The sequence below is a fragment of the Pan paniscus genome, chromosome 6 (genome assembly GCF_029289425.2).
Source record: "Pan paniscus chromosome 6, NHGRI_mPanPan1-v2.0_pri, whole genome shotgun sequence".
Classification (NCBI taxonomy): domain Eukaryota; kingdom Metazoa; phylum Chordata; class Mammalia; order Primates; family Hominidae; genus Pan; species Pan paniscus.
The window spans coordinates 120,034,260-120,049,281 of record NC_073255.2 but is presented as its reverse complement, the minus strand read 5'-3'; the positions used below and the strand labels follow the sequence as shown (position 1 = coordinate 120,049,281).

The 15,022-nt window shown below is 45.1% G+C and overlaps 1 protein-coding gene across 7 annotated transcripts in view; it reads right to left on the bottom strand.

Moving 5' to 3' along the window:
- Positions 1-15,022, bottom strand: part of CUX1 (cut like homeobox 1) — a 468,328-nt gene that overhangs the window by 246,391 nt on the left and 206,915 nt on the right. For all 7 annotated transcript variants that reach the window (XM_057302918.2, XM_055114738.2, XM_034964655.3 and 4 more), the window contains exon 3: positions 10,062-10,109. In XM_057302918.2, the coding sequence (XP_057158901.1) occupies positions 10,062-10,109 (48 nt within the window). The remainder of the gene's footprint in view (positions 1-10,061; positions 10,110-15,022) is intronic.

The following is a 15,022-nucleotide window of genomic DNA, read 5'->3' as shown; positions in this document are numbered from 1 at the left end:
GAATCTTTATTATGGCAAGTTTCCAACAGGTGATGTGAAAAGTATTGAGAACGGCAAACCTTTTTTCTAGTTCACATGAACATACCATGGAGCTAGCAGTGTACTGGCCTTATCTTTCTGCTTTTTTTTTTTTTTTTGAGACAGAGTCTCACTCTGTCGCCCAGGCTGGACTGCAATGCTTTCAGCTCACTGCAGCCTCCACCTCCCAGGTTCAAGCAACTCTCGTGCCTCAGTCTCCTGAGTAGCTGAGACTACAGGCATGTGCCACCATGCCCAGCTAAGTTTTGTATTTTCAGCAGAGATAGGGTTTCACCATGTTGCCCAGACTGGTCTCAAACTCCTGACATCAAGTGATCCGCCTGCCTCAGCCTCCCAAAGTGCTGAGATTACAGGCATGAGCCACCACACCCGGCCATGTTTCCACTTTCTTTAGGGTATCTTTCCATGAAAAAAGCTCCTATTTAAAAATTTTAAGGTAGTTCACTGCAACAATCTCTTTTATGGTTTTCTGTTTAAGAAATTCTACCCAGCCCAGGGCCGGGCGTGGTGGCTCACACCTGTAATCCCAGCATTTTGGGAAGCCGAGGGGGGGTGGATCACATGAGGTTGGGAGTTCGAGACCAGCCTGACCAACACAGAGAAACCCTGCCTCTACTAAAAATACAAAATTAGCTGGGCGTGGTGGCGCATGCTTGTAATCCCAGCTACTCTGGAGGCTGAGGCAGGAGAATCACTTGAACCCGGGAGGCAGAGGTTGTGGTGAGCCAAGATCGTGCCATTGCATTCCAGCCTGGGCAACAAGAACAAAACTCCGTCTCAAAAAAAAAAAAAGAAAAGAAAAGAAAGAAATTCTACCCAGCACAAAGTCATCATCTTTTATATTTTATTCTATAAAGTTTAAAGCTTTGATCTAAGACTCTCCTTGTAATTTGTGTTTCCACACGGTGTAAGGTAGGGCTTCAACTCTAGTTAATTGTTTGCCTGTCTGTTTGAGACAGCATCTTGCTCTGTCAGCCAGGCTGTAGTGCAGTGGCACGCGATCAACAGCTCACTGAAGTCTCCAACTTGTGGGCTCAAGCAATCATCCCACTTCAGCCTTCCAAGTGGCTGGGACTACAGGCGTGTGCCATCACACCCAGCTAATTTTTGTAAGTTTTTGTACAGACAGGGTTTCACCATGTTGCCCAGGTTAGTCTCTAACACGAGGGCTCAAGGGAACTGCCTGCTTCAGCCTCCCAAAGTGCTGGGATTACAGATAGGAGCCAGTGCACTCGGTCTCAACTTCGTTTAATCTATAAGGATTTGCCAATCGTCAGAGGACCATGAAAAGTCCCCCCTTTCCTCACTGATCCATACCATCTTTGCAATTTATTCAGCTTCTATATATATGCATAGGCCAGATTCCGGTGTTTTTTTTTGTTTTTTTTTTTTTTTTTGTGAGATGGAGTCTCACTCTGTGGGCCAGGCTGGACTGCAGTGGCACAATCTCGGCTCACTGCAACCTCTGCTTCCCGGGTTCAAGCAATTCTCCTGCCTCAGCCTTTCAAGTAGCTGGGACTACAGGAGCACGTGACCACACCAGGCTGATTTTTGTATTTTTAGTAGAGACAAAGTTTCACCATATTGGTCAGGCTGGTGTATGGAACTCCTGACCTCAAGTGATCCTCCTGCCTTGGCCTCCCAAAGTGCTGGGATTACAGGTAAGAGCCAACGCGCTCGGCCAAATTCTGATTTCTTTATTGTGTTCCTTTGGTTTATTTGTCTCATTCTCTGCCAACTACTGCAGCTTTAATAATCTGGTAGGGCAATTCCTCTAACTTGGAGTGGTTCAGTATTATCTTCACTATTATTTACCATTTGTTCTTGCATATGTATAAAAATTCTGGAATCAGCTTTTCAAAAGTTTCATTAAGATTCTTGCTGGGGCCGGGCGCGGTGGCTCATGACTGTAATCCCAGCACTTTGGGAGGCAGAGGCAGTCTGATCGCCTGAGGTCAGGAGTTTGAGACCAGCCTGGCGAAACCGTCTTTACTAAAAACACAAAAATTAGCTGGGTGTGGTGGCAGGCGCCTGTAATCCCAGCGACTTGGGATTACACAAATGTAATATGTGAACCTGATTGGACCTCAGTTGCAGGAAGGGCCGTTATAAAAGAAATCTTAGGGATAACCAGAAAAATTTGATTTTAGATCAAATAGGAGATAACCTTGAATCCGGGAGGTGGAGGTTGCAGTGAGCTGAAATGGTGCCACTGTATTTCAGCCTGGGTGACAGAGCGAGACTCTGTCTCAAAACAAAAAAAATTTTGTTGGGATTTTTACTGGAACTACAATGACCGATTCTGTGATCAATTTGGAGAAAAGTGATCGCTTCAATAGTAGTGGAAATTTCTCTCCTTGTATACTTTCTCTCTCTCCATTTAACTCTCCTTTAATATCCTTCAATATAAATGTTACATCTTTCTCTAGAAAGATTTCCCTTGTATTGTTACATTTATTTCTAGCTATAGTTTTTTTTTTTTGGCTGGCTATCTCTAGTAGTATCCTTTTTAAAAATGACTTTTTAAGTTTGCTGCTGATACAGGGGTATATAATTACTTTTGTATATTGATTTTGTATCTAGTAACCTGGTTAAATAATTGAGGCTCACTTGAAAAATGACAGTTTGATTTCTTCTGTTGCAATACTTATACTGTAGGCTGAAAATATTATAGTCAAAAATGTATTTAATAAACTAACCTGGCAAACATCATAGCTTAGCCTAGCCTACTTTAAATATATTCAGAAGACTTACATTAGCTTATAGTTGGGGAAAATTATCCAAGACAAAGCCTATTTTATCATCAGGTATTCACCAGCTCATGTAATTTATTGAATACTGTACTGAAACTGACAAACGGCATGGTTGTATGGGTACTCAAAGTACAGTTTCTTTGCATCATCCTAAAGTTGCACCATCGTAAGTCAAGAGCTATCTGTACTTTATTTCTTTTTGTCTTCTCTGCTAGCTAAGATTTGCAGTACAGTGTTAATTAAAGTAGCAATAGTAGGTATTCTTGTCTTGTTCCTGGTTTTCTGGGAATTTTTTTTTTTTTTTTTTACCACCACTGGGTCTGATGATTAATGTATGTTTCTGATAAATACCTTTTACCACATTAAAGAAGTTTCCCTCTATTCCTAAGATGTTTCCCTCTATTCCTAGTTTGTTGGTAGGGTTTTTTGTTTGTTTGTTTGTTTTTGAGATGGAATCTTGATCTGTTGCCCAGGCTAGAGTGCGGTGGTGCGATCTCAGCTCACTGTAACCTCTGCCTCCTGGGTTCAAGTGATTCTCCTGCTTCAGCATCCTGCGTAGCTAGGTGTACAGGCCTGCACCCACCACACCCAGCTAATTTTTTGTTTTTTGTTTTTTGTTTTTTTTTTTTTTGAGACGGAGTCTCTCTCTGTCACCAGGCTGGAGTGCAGTGGCACGATCCCGGCTCACTGCAACCTCTGACTCACTGGTTCAAGTGATTCTCCTGCCTCAGCCTTCTGAGTAGCTAGGATTACGGGCATATGCCACCACGTCCAGCTAATTTTTGTATTTTTAGTAGAGCTGGGGTTTCACCATGTTGGCCAGGATGGTCTCGATCTCCTGAACTTGTGATCCGCCCACCTCGGCCTCCCAAAGTGCTGGGATTACAGGTGTGAGCCACAGTGCCCGGCCTGTTTTTGTATTTTTAGTAGAGACAGGGTTCCACCACATTGTCCAGGCTAGTCTCAAACTCCTGACCACCATGCCTAGCCTGTTGGTAGTTTTTAATCATGAATGGATTTAAATTTTATCAAAATCTTTTCATATAACTACTGAAATTGTTTCCTCCTTTAATCTGCTAATGACATGGATTTATGTTAATAAGTTTTGAACATTTTAAACAAAACAGCCTTCTTGGGATATACCAAGCTTGATGGACTTAATTTACTAATACCTTTGAAAAGACTTCTGCGTATTTATTCAATAATAAGACTGACTTTTTTTTTTTTTTTTTTTTTTTTGAGATGGAGTCTCGCTCTGTCACCTGGGCTGGAGTGCAGTGGCATGATCTCAGCTCACCGCAACCTCCGCCTGCTGGGTTTAAGCGATTCTCCTGCCTCAGCCTTCCAAGTAGCTGGGATTACAGGTGCCTGCCACCACTCCCGGCTAATTTTTATATTTTTAGTAGAGATGGGGTTGCACCATGTTGGCCAGGCTGGTCTCGATCTCCTAACCTCGAGTGATCTGCCTGCCTCAGCCTCCCAAAGTGCTGAGATGAGAGACGTAAGCCACCATGCGTGGCCAATAAGACTGACTTTTAATTTTCCTTTCTTGTACTGTTCTTGTCTTGTTTTGGTATCAAGGTTATATTAGCCTCATAAAAGGAGTTAAGAAGTGCTCGCTCTTTCTATTTTCTGAAGGAGTCTGCTAAGTATGAGAACTCTCTATTTCATGAATGATTGATAAAACTCTCTCGGAAACTGTCTAGACCTTATGGAAATATTTCAGTAATAGTTACAAAGCTATTCAAGTTGTCTGTTTCTTCTTTAATCAATTTTGGTAGTTACAGAATTTTGGAACTTTTTCGACTTCAGTATTTATTGGCAGAAAGTTGCTTATAACATTCCCTTTATCTTTTTAATCTCTGCAGCAGCTGCAATGTCATCCCCAATTTTATTCCTAACATTTTTTGTCTTGATGAGTACAGTGGTTTGTCAGTTGCAGTGGTATTTTCAAATAAATGACTTTTGCAATGTTTCTCTCCTGGCTCTTTGTTTTTTTCATTCATTTCTATTCTTATGTTTATTATTATATTTGTCATTTCTTTCATTCTATTTGAACTTATTCTGTTGTACATTTATTTGTTTGTTTATTTATTTGAGATGGAGTCTTGCTAGGTTAGGCCAGGCTGGTCTCAAACTCCTGGCCTCAGATGATCCTCCTGGCTTGGCCTCCCAAAGTGCTGGGACTACAGGCGTGAGCCATCACACCAGCCTACTGTAATTTTATAAAGCCGATGCTTAGTTCATAGATTGTTTTTCATTTATTCTCTAATACGAGCACTCAAGTTATTTCTTAAGAGGATTTTCCTCCCTGAGGACACTTGCCCCCACTACCAAGAGGTTCTCTGAGCCAGCCCCTCATCCCCTCAACCTTCCATAACACGCCCCTTCTCAGGGAGAGAAGCAAGGATTGGCCAGACTAGTGGAAAGGCAGCATTTTCCTAGAAGGTATGTGCATTACTTTACTAAAGGGATTGTCTAAATTGTTGGGCTAGAATAAGCTTTAAATTGGACTTCATATTAAGGGTACACCTCCCCCACACCACCCATCAATTTGCTGGGCTTGTGAAACACCCAAATTTAGGTATCATAATCAATCAATCGATATCTAATTTCAGTGTGAGTTACATTTTATGATTTTGTTATAATAATTATAAGTAATAATTTCATTATCTGAAACTTTTATTTATTTATTTATTTATTTAGACGGAGTCTCACTCTGTCACCCAGGCTAGAGTACAGTGGCTCTAGAGTGCTTGGCTCACTGCAACCTCCGCCTCCCGAGTTCAACTGATTCTCATGCCTCAGCCTCCCAGGTAGCTGTGATTACAGGCACATGCCATCATGCCTGCCTAATTTTTGTATGTTTAGTCTATTAGACGGGGTTTCAACATATTGGCCAGGCTGGTCTCGAACTCTTGACCTCAGGTGATCCACCCGCCTCAGCCTCCCAAAGTGCTGGGATTATAGGCATGAGACTGAGACAGGGTCTCACTATATCGACCAGGCTGGTCTCGATCTCCTGGGCTCAAGTGATCCTCCTGCCTTGTCCTCCCAAACTGCTGGGATTCCACACATGATCACCTTTTTAATAGGAACACATCATAATGAAAGGATGGAAGTAAAATATTTTAAAAACCACTTCCAGGCCAGGCGTGGTAGCCCACGCCTGTAATCCCAGCCCTCTGGGAGGCTGAGGCGGGCGGATCACTGGAGCTCAGGAGTTCGAGACCAGCCTGGCCAACATGGTGAAACTCCCACCTCTACCAAAAAATACAAAAATTTAGGCAGGCATGGTGGCAAGAGCCTGTGGTCCTAGCTACTTGGGAGGCTGAGGTGGGCAAATCGCTTGAGCCAGGGAGGCAGAGGTTGCAGTGAGCCGAGATCATGCCACCCTGCTCTCCACCCTGGGTGATAGAGCCAGACCCCATCTCAAAAAAAAAAAAAAAGTACAAATTATTTAATATAAATGTCACATTTTGGGAGGGATGATGCTGGGAGTGTCTAGAGATTTAATGTGCAAACAAGGACTATAGTAAATATAATTGCAATATGAGGGATTTCTGCTAAACGAGATCTTAGCTGCTCCTGCCACACACATGAAAAAGAGTAACTAAGGGAGATGATGCATATGTTAATTTGCTTCCCCGTATAACCATTTTACTGTCTGTATGTATCTCATAGCATCATGTTGTATACCTTAAGTATACATAATAAAATTTATTTATAAATTAGCAGAGGCTTGATAAATATTAATTAATGGTGCCAAAAAATTACCTTTCTTTTGTGGGTTCAAAATCTATGATAATTTTATGTATTTATTTATGATTAGCTTTCATATGGCCTTTAAAAAAAAATAGGCAAATGGAAGCTTAGCCTAGATGTTTCTTGGGTATTTCAAATTTAAGGTATCAGGAATCAAACCCATTATCCTACTGAGAATGTGGGCTAATCTACAAGATAATTTGCTAAGACTCTTCAAAAAAGCAAACAAACAAACAAACAAACAAACAAAAAAATCAGGCCAGGCGCGGTGGCTCATGCCTGTAATCCCAGCACTCACTCTGGGAGGCTGAGGCAGGCATATCACTTGAGGTCAGGAGTTTGAGACCAGCCTGATCAACATGGCGAAATCCCATCTCTACTAAAAATACAAAAATTAGTTGGGCGAGGTGGTGCATGCCTGTAATCCCAGCTACTTGGGAGGCTGAGGCAGGAGAATTGCTTGAACCTGGGAGGTGGAGGTTGTGGTGAGCTGAGATTGTGCCACTTCATCCCAGCCTGGGGGACAGAGCAAGACCCTGTCTAGAAAAAATAAAAATAAAAATAAATGAAGGTGATGGAGATGGAGAAGATGTCCTACATTAAAAGAGATAATGCAGGGGCCGGGTACAGTGGCTCATGTCTGTAATCAAGGCACTCTGGGAAGCCAAGGTGGGAGGATGGCTTGAGCCCGGGATGTCGAGACAAGCCTGGGCAACGTATTGAAACCTCGTCTCTACTAAAAATAAAAATAAATTAGCCGGATGTGGTGGTGCACATGTATAGTCTGAGCTATCTGGCGGGGGGGGGGGGGGGGCAGGGGAGTGCTAAGGCAAGAAGATTGCTGAGCCCAGGAGGTGGAGGCTGCAGTGAACCATGATGGCACCATTGCACTGCAGCCTGGGTTACCGAGCCAGACCCTGTCTCAAAAAAAAAAAAAAAAAAAAAAAAAAAAAAAAAAAAAACTTTTTAAAATAGAAAATTAGATAGACAGATTTCCAAATGTAATGTGTGAACCTGACTGGACCTCAGTTGCGAGGAGGGCCGTTATAAAAGACATCTTGGGGATAATTGGAAAAATTTGATTTTGGATCAAATATGAGATGACCTGGAATTACTGTGAATTTTCCCAGGTGTGATATTTGTGGTTATTGTGGTAATGTAGGAGAATGCTAATAATTCCTTAACTTCGGGAGCCTTCCACGTGTGTTTGAGGGACACAGTGCCTGCTTCTGCAACTTACTTCTGAATGTTCAGCAAAAGTGGTGGGCGGGGAGGGGAGGGGGGAGGTACATGGGGTGAAATGTTAGCAACTGTGGATCTGGGTAAAGAGCGTATAGGTGGGCCGGGCGCAGTGGCTTACGCCTGTAATCCCAGCACTTTGGGAGGTCGAAGCGGGCGGATTACCTGAGGTCAGGAATGAGAGACCAGCCTGACCAGTATGATGAAACCCCGTCTCTACTAAAAATACAAAACTCAGCTGAGCATGGTGGCGCATGCCTGTAATCCCAGCTACTTGGAAGGCTGAGGCAGGAGAATTGCTTAAATCCAGGAGGCGGAGGTTGCAGCGAGCCGAGATTGTGCCATTGCACTCCAGCCTGGGCAACAAGAGTGAAAATCTGTCTCAAAAAAAAAAAAAAGCATACAGGTATTCACTGTACTAATCTTTCCATTTTTACACAGCTTTGAAATTTTTCAATAAGAAAGAAAAACAAGCAAACACCTAGAAAGCACACTGAACTCTTTGAGCGAGAGAACTAGGAAGCCAGTGGGTCTCCCAAAAGCCGCTGGACAGGTAACAGAACAGGTAAGATCAAATGTGGGCAGGTGTCAGGTAACAGCCTCACTCATCAACTACGGGCTTGGAGATGAAGTTCTGAGAAAAAGACTGTTCAAGTCCATCCAAGCCCTGGGATGCGGGTGTCCTGCTGGCCGGACCAAGCTACGTGCATGGGGGCTGAATGAGGCAGGAAGAAGATCATAAGAAGAGAGGGGTACTGTTCTGCCCTCGAAAATTTCCAGCCATCACCAACTGCTGTGTCTTCTTTCTACGCTGGTCCCTTTTGATGTCCTGAAATCGCCTCTCTGTCTTTGGCTACAATCGCCCTGGCCTCCTTCATTCACTCACTCCCTGCTCTTGCTCCCAGCTGATGAATTTCCCAAATGGAAGCCCGACAACTTGCTCTAGAGCTCTGGGCCCAGGAACCCAGCCTTCCATATATAAGGCCCACATCACCTGTGTCCCAAGAGGAACCTACTGTATCTCACGGCCATATCTCTCCTGTATCTCACGGCCACATCTCTCCTGTCCCTTCCCCCATGTGTTCCCTGTGACTTAGCAGTTGCAAGAAAATAAAATCCCTGCCAGGCACAGTGGCTCACATCTGTAATCCCAGCACTTTGGGAGGTCAAAGCAGGTGGATCACCTGAGGTCAGGAGATCGAGACCAGCCTGGCCAACATGGTGAAACTGCATCTCTACTAAAAATAGAGAAATTAGCTGGGTGTGGTGGTGCACACCTGCAATCTCATTTGCTGGGGAGGCTGAGACAGGAGACTCACTTGAACCTGGGAGACGGAGGTTGCAGTGAGACTAGATTGCACCACTGGACTGTAGCCTGAGTGACAGGGCAAGACTCTGTCGCCAAAAAAAAAAAAAAAAAAATCCCTAAGACTGTACCAATATGGGCTCTTTCAGAGGCTTTGGAAATGTCTCGTTTCCTTTCCTTATTAGCCTGCTATGATTCCACTTTCTGTTTTTCCGTCGGGAGAAGCTAAAGAGGTGAGATTCAATAAATCCGCAAGAATAATATAATTTCTGGTTTTCTAAACATCACTGAATCTTCACACAAAGGGCTGGCAAAGAGTGTCACTCACGTGGAGCCCAGTCCCCTCTATGGCTGCTGTTCCCGCTAACAGGTAGCCAGGGCGGATGTCCCAGGTGACTTGCCACCCACGTGCCGTCTGCCAGATGGCTCCGTCCTTCTCTGGAAGGATCCGTTAGAAACCACTTCCTTCTACTGAGCCTAGGCTTGCTCCTCGTGGCTTCTGCCAGATGCTCTGTGTTTCAAGCCTGTGATCAAGTGGCCTCCCTGTGCCCCCGCCAGCCTCTCAGCAAAGCACCACACTTATGGCACACACTCATGGCAGTGGCAGCCCCAGACCAGCTCAGGGGGACAAGGCAACTTCCTAGAGGGGATGCATGGGCTCCTAAAGGCCGTAGCGCCAACAACCTGCCTGTTGCAACCACACACGGGGCACTTCTGCTGGCAATCCACCACAGCTCTGTGTATTCTGAGCATAGCTTCCTTTTCCAGGAGGGCTTTCACCAAGGACCCAATGGAAAATCACATCACAGAGTGCAAAATCTGCACGACGCTGGGTCAGAGCAGCCGGGAAGGCACCATCTGGGCAGCACCTTTTGCCCGGAGCATTTCTTTAATGTGAATAAAAAGACCAATTAGCCACGAAGGGTGGCTCAGGATAGAAAATGAATAGAAAAGCTTACCTCTCCTTGGAAACTCTTCAGCAGCGGCGCTACCTGCTTGCGCAAATCCTGGAGCAGGAGGCGGAGGTCAGGAAGCAGCCATTTGAGAAGGAGAAAGAAGGGAAACATTGGTTAAGGCCTCCTAAAAACAGCGTGGCAGTCAGTGCTAATTATCACTATCTAAAGCAAGCCTGGGACCTCACCCATTCCTGCACTCCTAAAACATCAATAACGCCAACTGGCGCTTCAGGATTTAAATTTATTTAAGAATACAACGAGGTGGTTCTTTGTTGTTCTTGTTGTTGAAGACAGAGTCTCATTCTGTTGACCAGGCTGGAGCACAGTGGCACAACCCTGGCTCACTGCAACCTCTGCCTCCTGGGCTAGAGTCATCCTCCCACCTCAGCCTCCCAAGTAGCTGAGACTACAGGCGTACGCCACCATGCCTGGTTAATTTTTGTATTTTTTTGTAGAGACAGGGTTTCATCATGTCATCCAGGTGAGGGTCAAACTCCTGGGCTTAAGAGATGTGCCCACCCTAGCATCCCAAAGTGCTGGGATTACAGGTGTGAGCCACCGCACCTGGCCTACAACGATGTTTTATTTCTACTAACTCCTGGTCACATATAGCTCATTTTGAATGTGCTACAGACTAAAGCTTTTGCTGATGTCAGTCTAAGTGAGATAATTTGCTTAGAATAAAATAGACTAGAATGCGGGGTTTGCCTGGCTGTTTCTATCTGAAATGGACCTGGGCCACTGCACTGTATTTTAGCTGCCTCTTCTTTTTTTTTGAGATGGAGTCTCGCTCTGTCGCCTAATCTGGAGTGCAGCGGCAAGATCTCAGCTCACTGCAACCTCTGCCTTCTGGGTTTGAGTGATTCTCTCACCTCAGCCTCCCGAGTAAGTGGGACTACAGGCGCCCGGCTAATGTTTGTATTTGTAGTAGAGATGGGTTTTTGCCATGTTGGCCAAGGTGGTCTGGAACTCCTAATCTCAGGTGATCTGCCCACCTTCATCTCCCAAAGTGCTGGGATTACAGGTGTGAGCCACCATGGCCGGCCCTAGCTGCCATTTTAATGCACTGTTAAGTCGGAGATACAGCCTGTTTTGAATCCACATCTGACAGAGTCACAATAAATTTTATCCCATGCCACCAGTGCCCATTTCGAAACACCAGGACATCCCATAGGTGCATGCTTATGATCTTGTTCAGAGCATTTTATTTAAAATGAAGTAACTGAGAAAGTGCTTCAAAAACTTTGAAAAGACTCGACTAAGATAATATCTTATTTACTGAAAGTTTAGGCATTGAAACTTTTTTTTTTTTTTTTTTTTTTTTTTAAGACGGAGTCTCACTGTTGCCTAGGCTGGAGTGCAGTGGCGAGATCTCGGCTTACTGCAACCTACACCTCCCAGGTTCAAGTGATTCTCCTGCCTCAACCTCCTGAGTAGCTGGGACTACAGGTGCCCACCACCATGCCTGGCTAATTTTTGTATTTTTAGTAGAGACGGGGTTTCACCATGTTGGCTAGGCTGTTCTCAAACTCCTGACCGTAGGTGATCCGCCCACCTCAGCCTCCCAAAGTGCTGGGATTACAGGCATGAGCCACCGGGCTGGGCCTACATTTTAGTTGATGAAGCCTTCTGAGAATCTGAGGAAAGCTACTGACCTTGCCATTAGAAATAAAACTCTGCAAATTATTTTATCAGAGGCTTCCTAAGTAAGACCTATCAAGATCCCAGATGAAAAAGTCTTCTTATTCAACACATACAGCCATATGTGCTTATTCATATTTAAATATAACTTAAAGTTAAATAAATTTGGAAAATTCAGTTTCTTAGTTACCCTAGCCACAGTTCAAGGATTCGGTAGCCACCCGTTGCTGGTGGCTACTGCTTCCAACCATGCAGACACAGAATTTTTCCATCATTGCAGAGGGACCTACAGGACAGGCCTGTACAGCAAGCTTTTGTTTCTTTGAGACAGGGTCTTGCTCTGTCATCCAGGTTAGAGTGTAGTGGTGTGATCATAGCTCACTGCAGCCTCAACTTCCTGGGTTCAAGTGATCCTCCCACCTCAGCCTCCCAAGTAGCTGGGACTACAGGCGCACACCATCATGCCTTGCTAATTTTCTTATTTTTTTGTAGAGATAAGGGTCTTGCTATGTTGCCCAGGCTGGTCTTGAATTCCTGGACTCAAGCGATCTGCCTGTCTTGATCTCCCACAGTGCTAGGATTACAGGTGTGAACCACTGCACCTGGCCACTGTACCACAAGTTTTTTGACAAATATCACCACAGCCCACGTTATTTTGTATTGTGATCCTGTAGAAACATTTGGTCAAGAAGCATTATAATTTCCCTTTTAACTATATACCGTTCCAAAGGATGCATTTCTAAACGTGATACCATTATTTCCTTGGAGAAGTCAATCCTGTTACTTCCTCAACTAGATGATTTTCTATTTTTTTACACCAGGCTCCATGACAAAAAATAATCAGATTCTTTACCAATCTTTTTTTTTTCCCACCTAAGACGGGGTCTGGCTCTGTCACCCAGGCTGGAGTACAGTGGCATGATCTCGGCTCACTGTAACCTCCACCTCCCAGGTTCAAGGGATCCTCTCACCTCAACTTCCCATGTAGCTGGGACCACAGGCATGCGCCACCACACCCGGCTAGTTTTTGTATTTTTCATAGAGACAGGATTTCACTATGTTGCCCAGGCTGGTCTTGAACTCCCAGGTTCAAGCGATATGCCTGCCTTGGTCTCCTGAAGTGCTGTGGATTACAGGCGTGAGCCACCATGCCTGGCCACCAATCTCTTTTTATATAAATAAGGCTATCTGTGGTCAGCACCAATAATAGCCCGCCAGAGATAACCACGTCCTCATAGCTGGCGCCTGTGAATGTGTTAGATTGCAATGGTAAAAGGGGCTTTTGCAGATGGGATTATGTCAGGGATCATGAGTCAGGAGATGACCCTGGATTATCCAGGTGGGCCCGGTGTAATCCCAGTGCTCCTAGTAAGAGACAGGCAGGAGGCTCAGAGTCAGAGGAGATCTGAGGACGGACGCAGAGGTCGGAATGCTATAGGAATGCCGGCAGCGCGAGAGGCTGGAAACTGCCAGGAAACTGATTCTCCCCCAGAGCTTCTAATAGGAACACAACTCTGGCTGACACCTTGATTCCAGCCTGGGGAATCCATCCCACTTTGGACTCCTGAACTCGAGCACTGTCACATGATAAATTTCTGTTGTTTTAAGCCACTCGGCGCATGGCAGGTTGCGACAGCAGCAACAGGAAGCTAACACATCACCGCATTTCACCCACTGTGCTTTTCAGAAAGGTAGAGGACAACATATAACACAAAGGGTAACAAGGGAAAAGAGGGTGGAAGGCGTAAAGAATGATGGGGGAAGATTACTATGATCCCAGCAGGGTCCAGGGAAAATGACCATGGGGCCTGGCACACAGTGGGGACTCAAAAGACATGGAAAGGGTGCATGAGGGAATGAATGGAAGAATAGCTATGGCTGGGCACGCTGGCTCACACCTGTAATCCCAGCACTTTGGGAGGCTGAGGCAAGTGGATCACCTGAGGTCAGGAGTTTGAGACCAGCCTGGCCAGCATGACGAAACCCCATCTCTACTCAAAATATAAAAATAAGCTGGGCGTGGTGGTGCATGCCTGTAGTCCAGGTTACTCAGGAGGCTGAGGTGGGAGGATCGCTTAAACCGCGGAGGCAGAGGCTGCAGTGAGCTGAGACTGCACCAATGCCCTCTAGCCTGGGTGACAGAGTGAGACTCTGTCTCAAAGAAAAAACAAAAAAAGGCTTAACAAGGGCTCAGATTCAGAGGGGAAGGAGACAAGTCAGATGAGGTCATGGAATGAGAAAGCTGGTGTGGCTGAGAGATTTCAGATTATAGCAGAGAAATGGAAGAGGGCAGAGCTGGATGGAGGAGAGCAGGGGGCTGGGGCGCAGGGGCAAGGCCAGGCCCTGAATGGCAGTGTGCCTTAGCAGGCATGCTCCTGGCTTACCCCCAACCCTGCCAACCTGGCACAGGGCCAGCCTCACGCAAACACCAGCTCTGAGAAGTACAGGAGATGATACAATTATTTCTATATTCTGTTACAGCATTCCAGAAAGGCAGAAGGGCTATGCCTTTTATAATGTCCTTAAATAAAGCAAACTCCTCTCACCCTATCCATGTATTTTTTTCCCTTTTGAGCATATTCATGTCTCCTAACAGACCTACAAAAATAACCTTTTTGATATTAAAGCTACATGTGTGTTTGTACACACACTCACGCACGCACACATATTTAAAGACAGTTGAAGAGGGAAAAACCACTATATACTCACACGTATCATACACAAACTGATATATATGTACTTCAAGCTGCCAGCCAAAAATCACTCATTCTAATTTCATCTTTGGCAGTTTCAGAAATTCCCGATCCAATTCTGCTGCCTGCAAATATTATTCAGTTTTGTACTAAACTAAGAAGAAAGATACAAAGATGTTCAATTCTGGCCAGGCACGGCGGCTCACGCCTATAGTCCCAGCACATTGGGAGGCTCCCCACCTCAACCCGGGGGGTTGAGGCTGCAAGTGAGCCAAGATCATGCCATTACACTCCAGCCTGGGTAACAGAGAGAGACTCTGTCTCAAAAAAGATGCTCAATTCTGACCCACAGAATTCTCCATCGTCGGTTAGCAAGGACATGATACGATTTACTGTCTTTCTAGAACACAGCACTCTCTTTGCTGTCTGGACAGCACCAGAAAATGCAGACTCTGCCACTTACTGGTCCTCATGCACACCCGCACAATCCTTCTTTGTGGTCATAAACTGGAAAAAGTGGGGTTCAGGCTGGCCAAAACCACAGTGGAACAAATGATAAGGAGGCAGTGAACACATTTAAAAACTTTTTTGCGGGGAGGGGGATGGAGTCTCGCTCTGTCACCCAGGCTG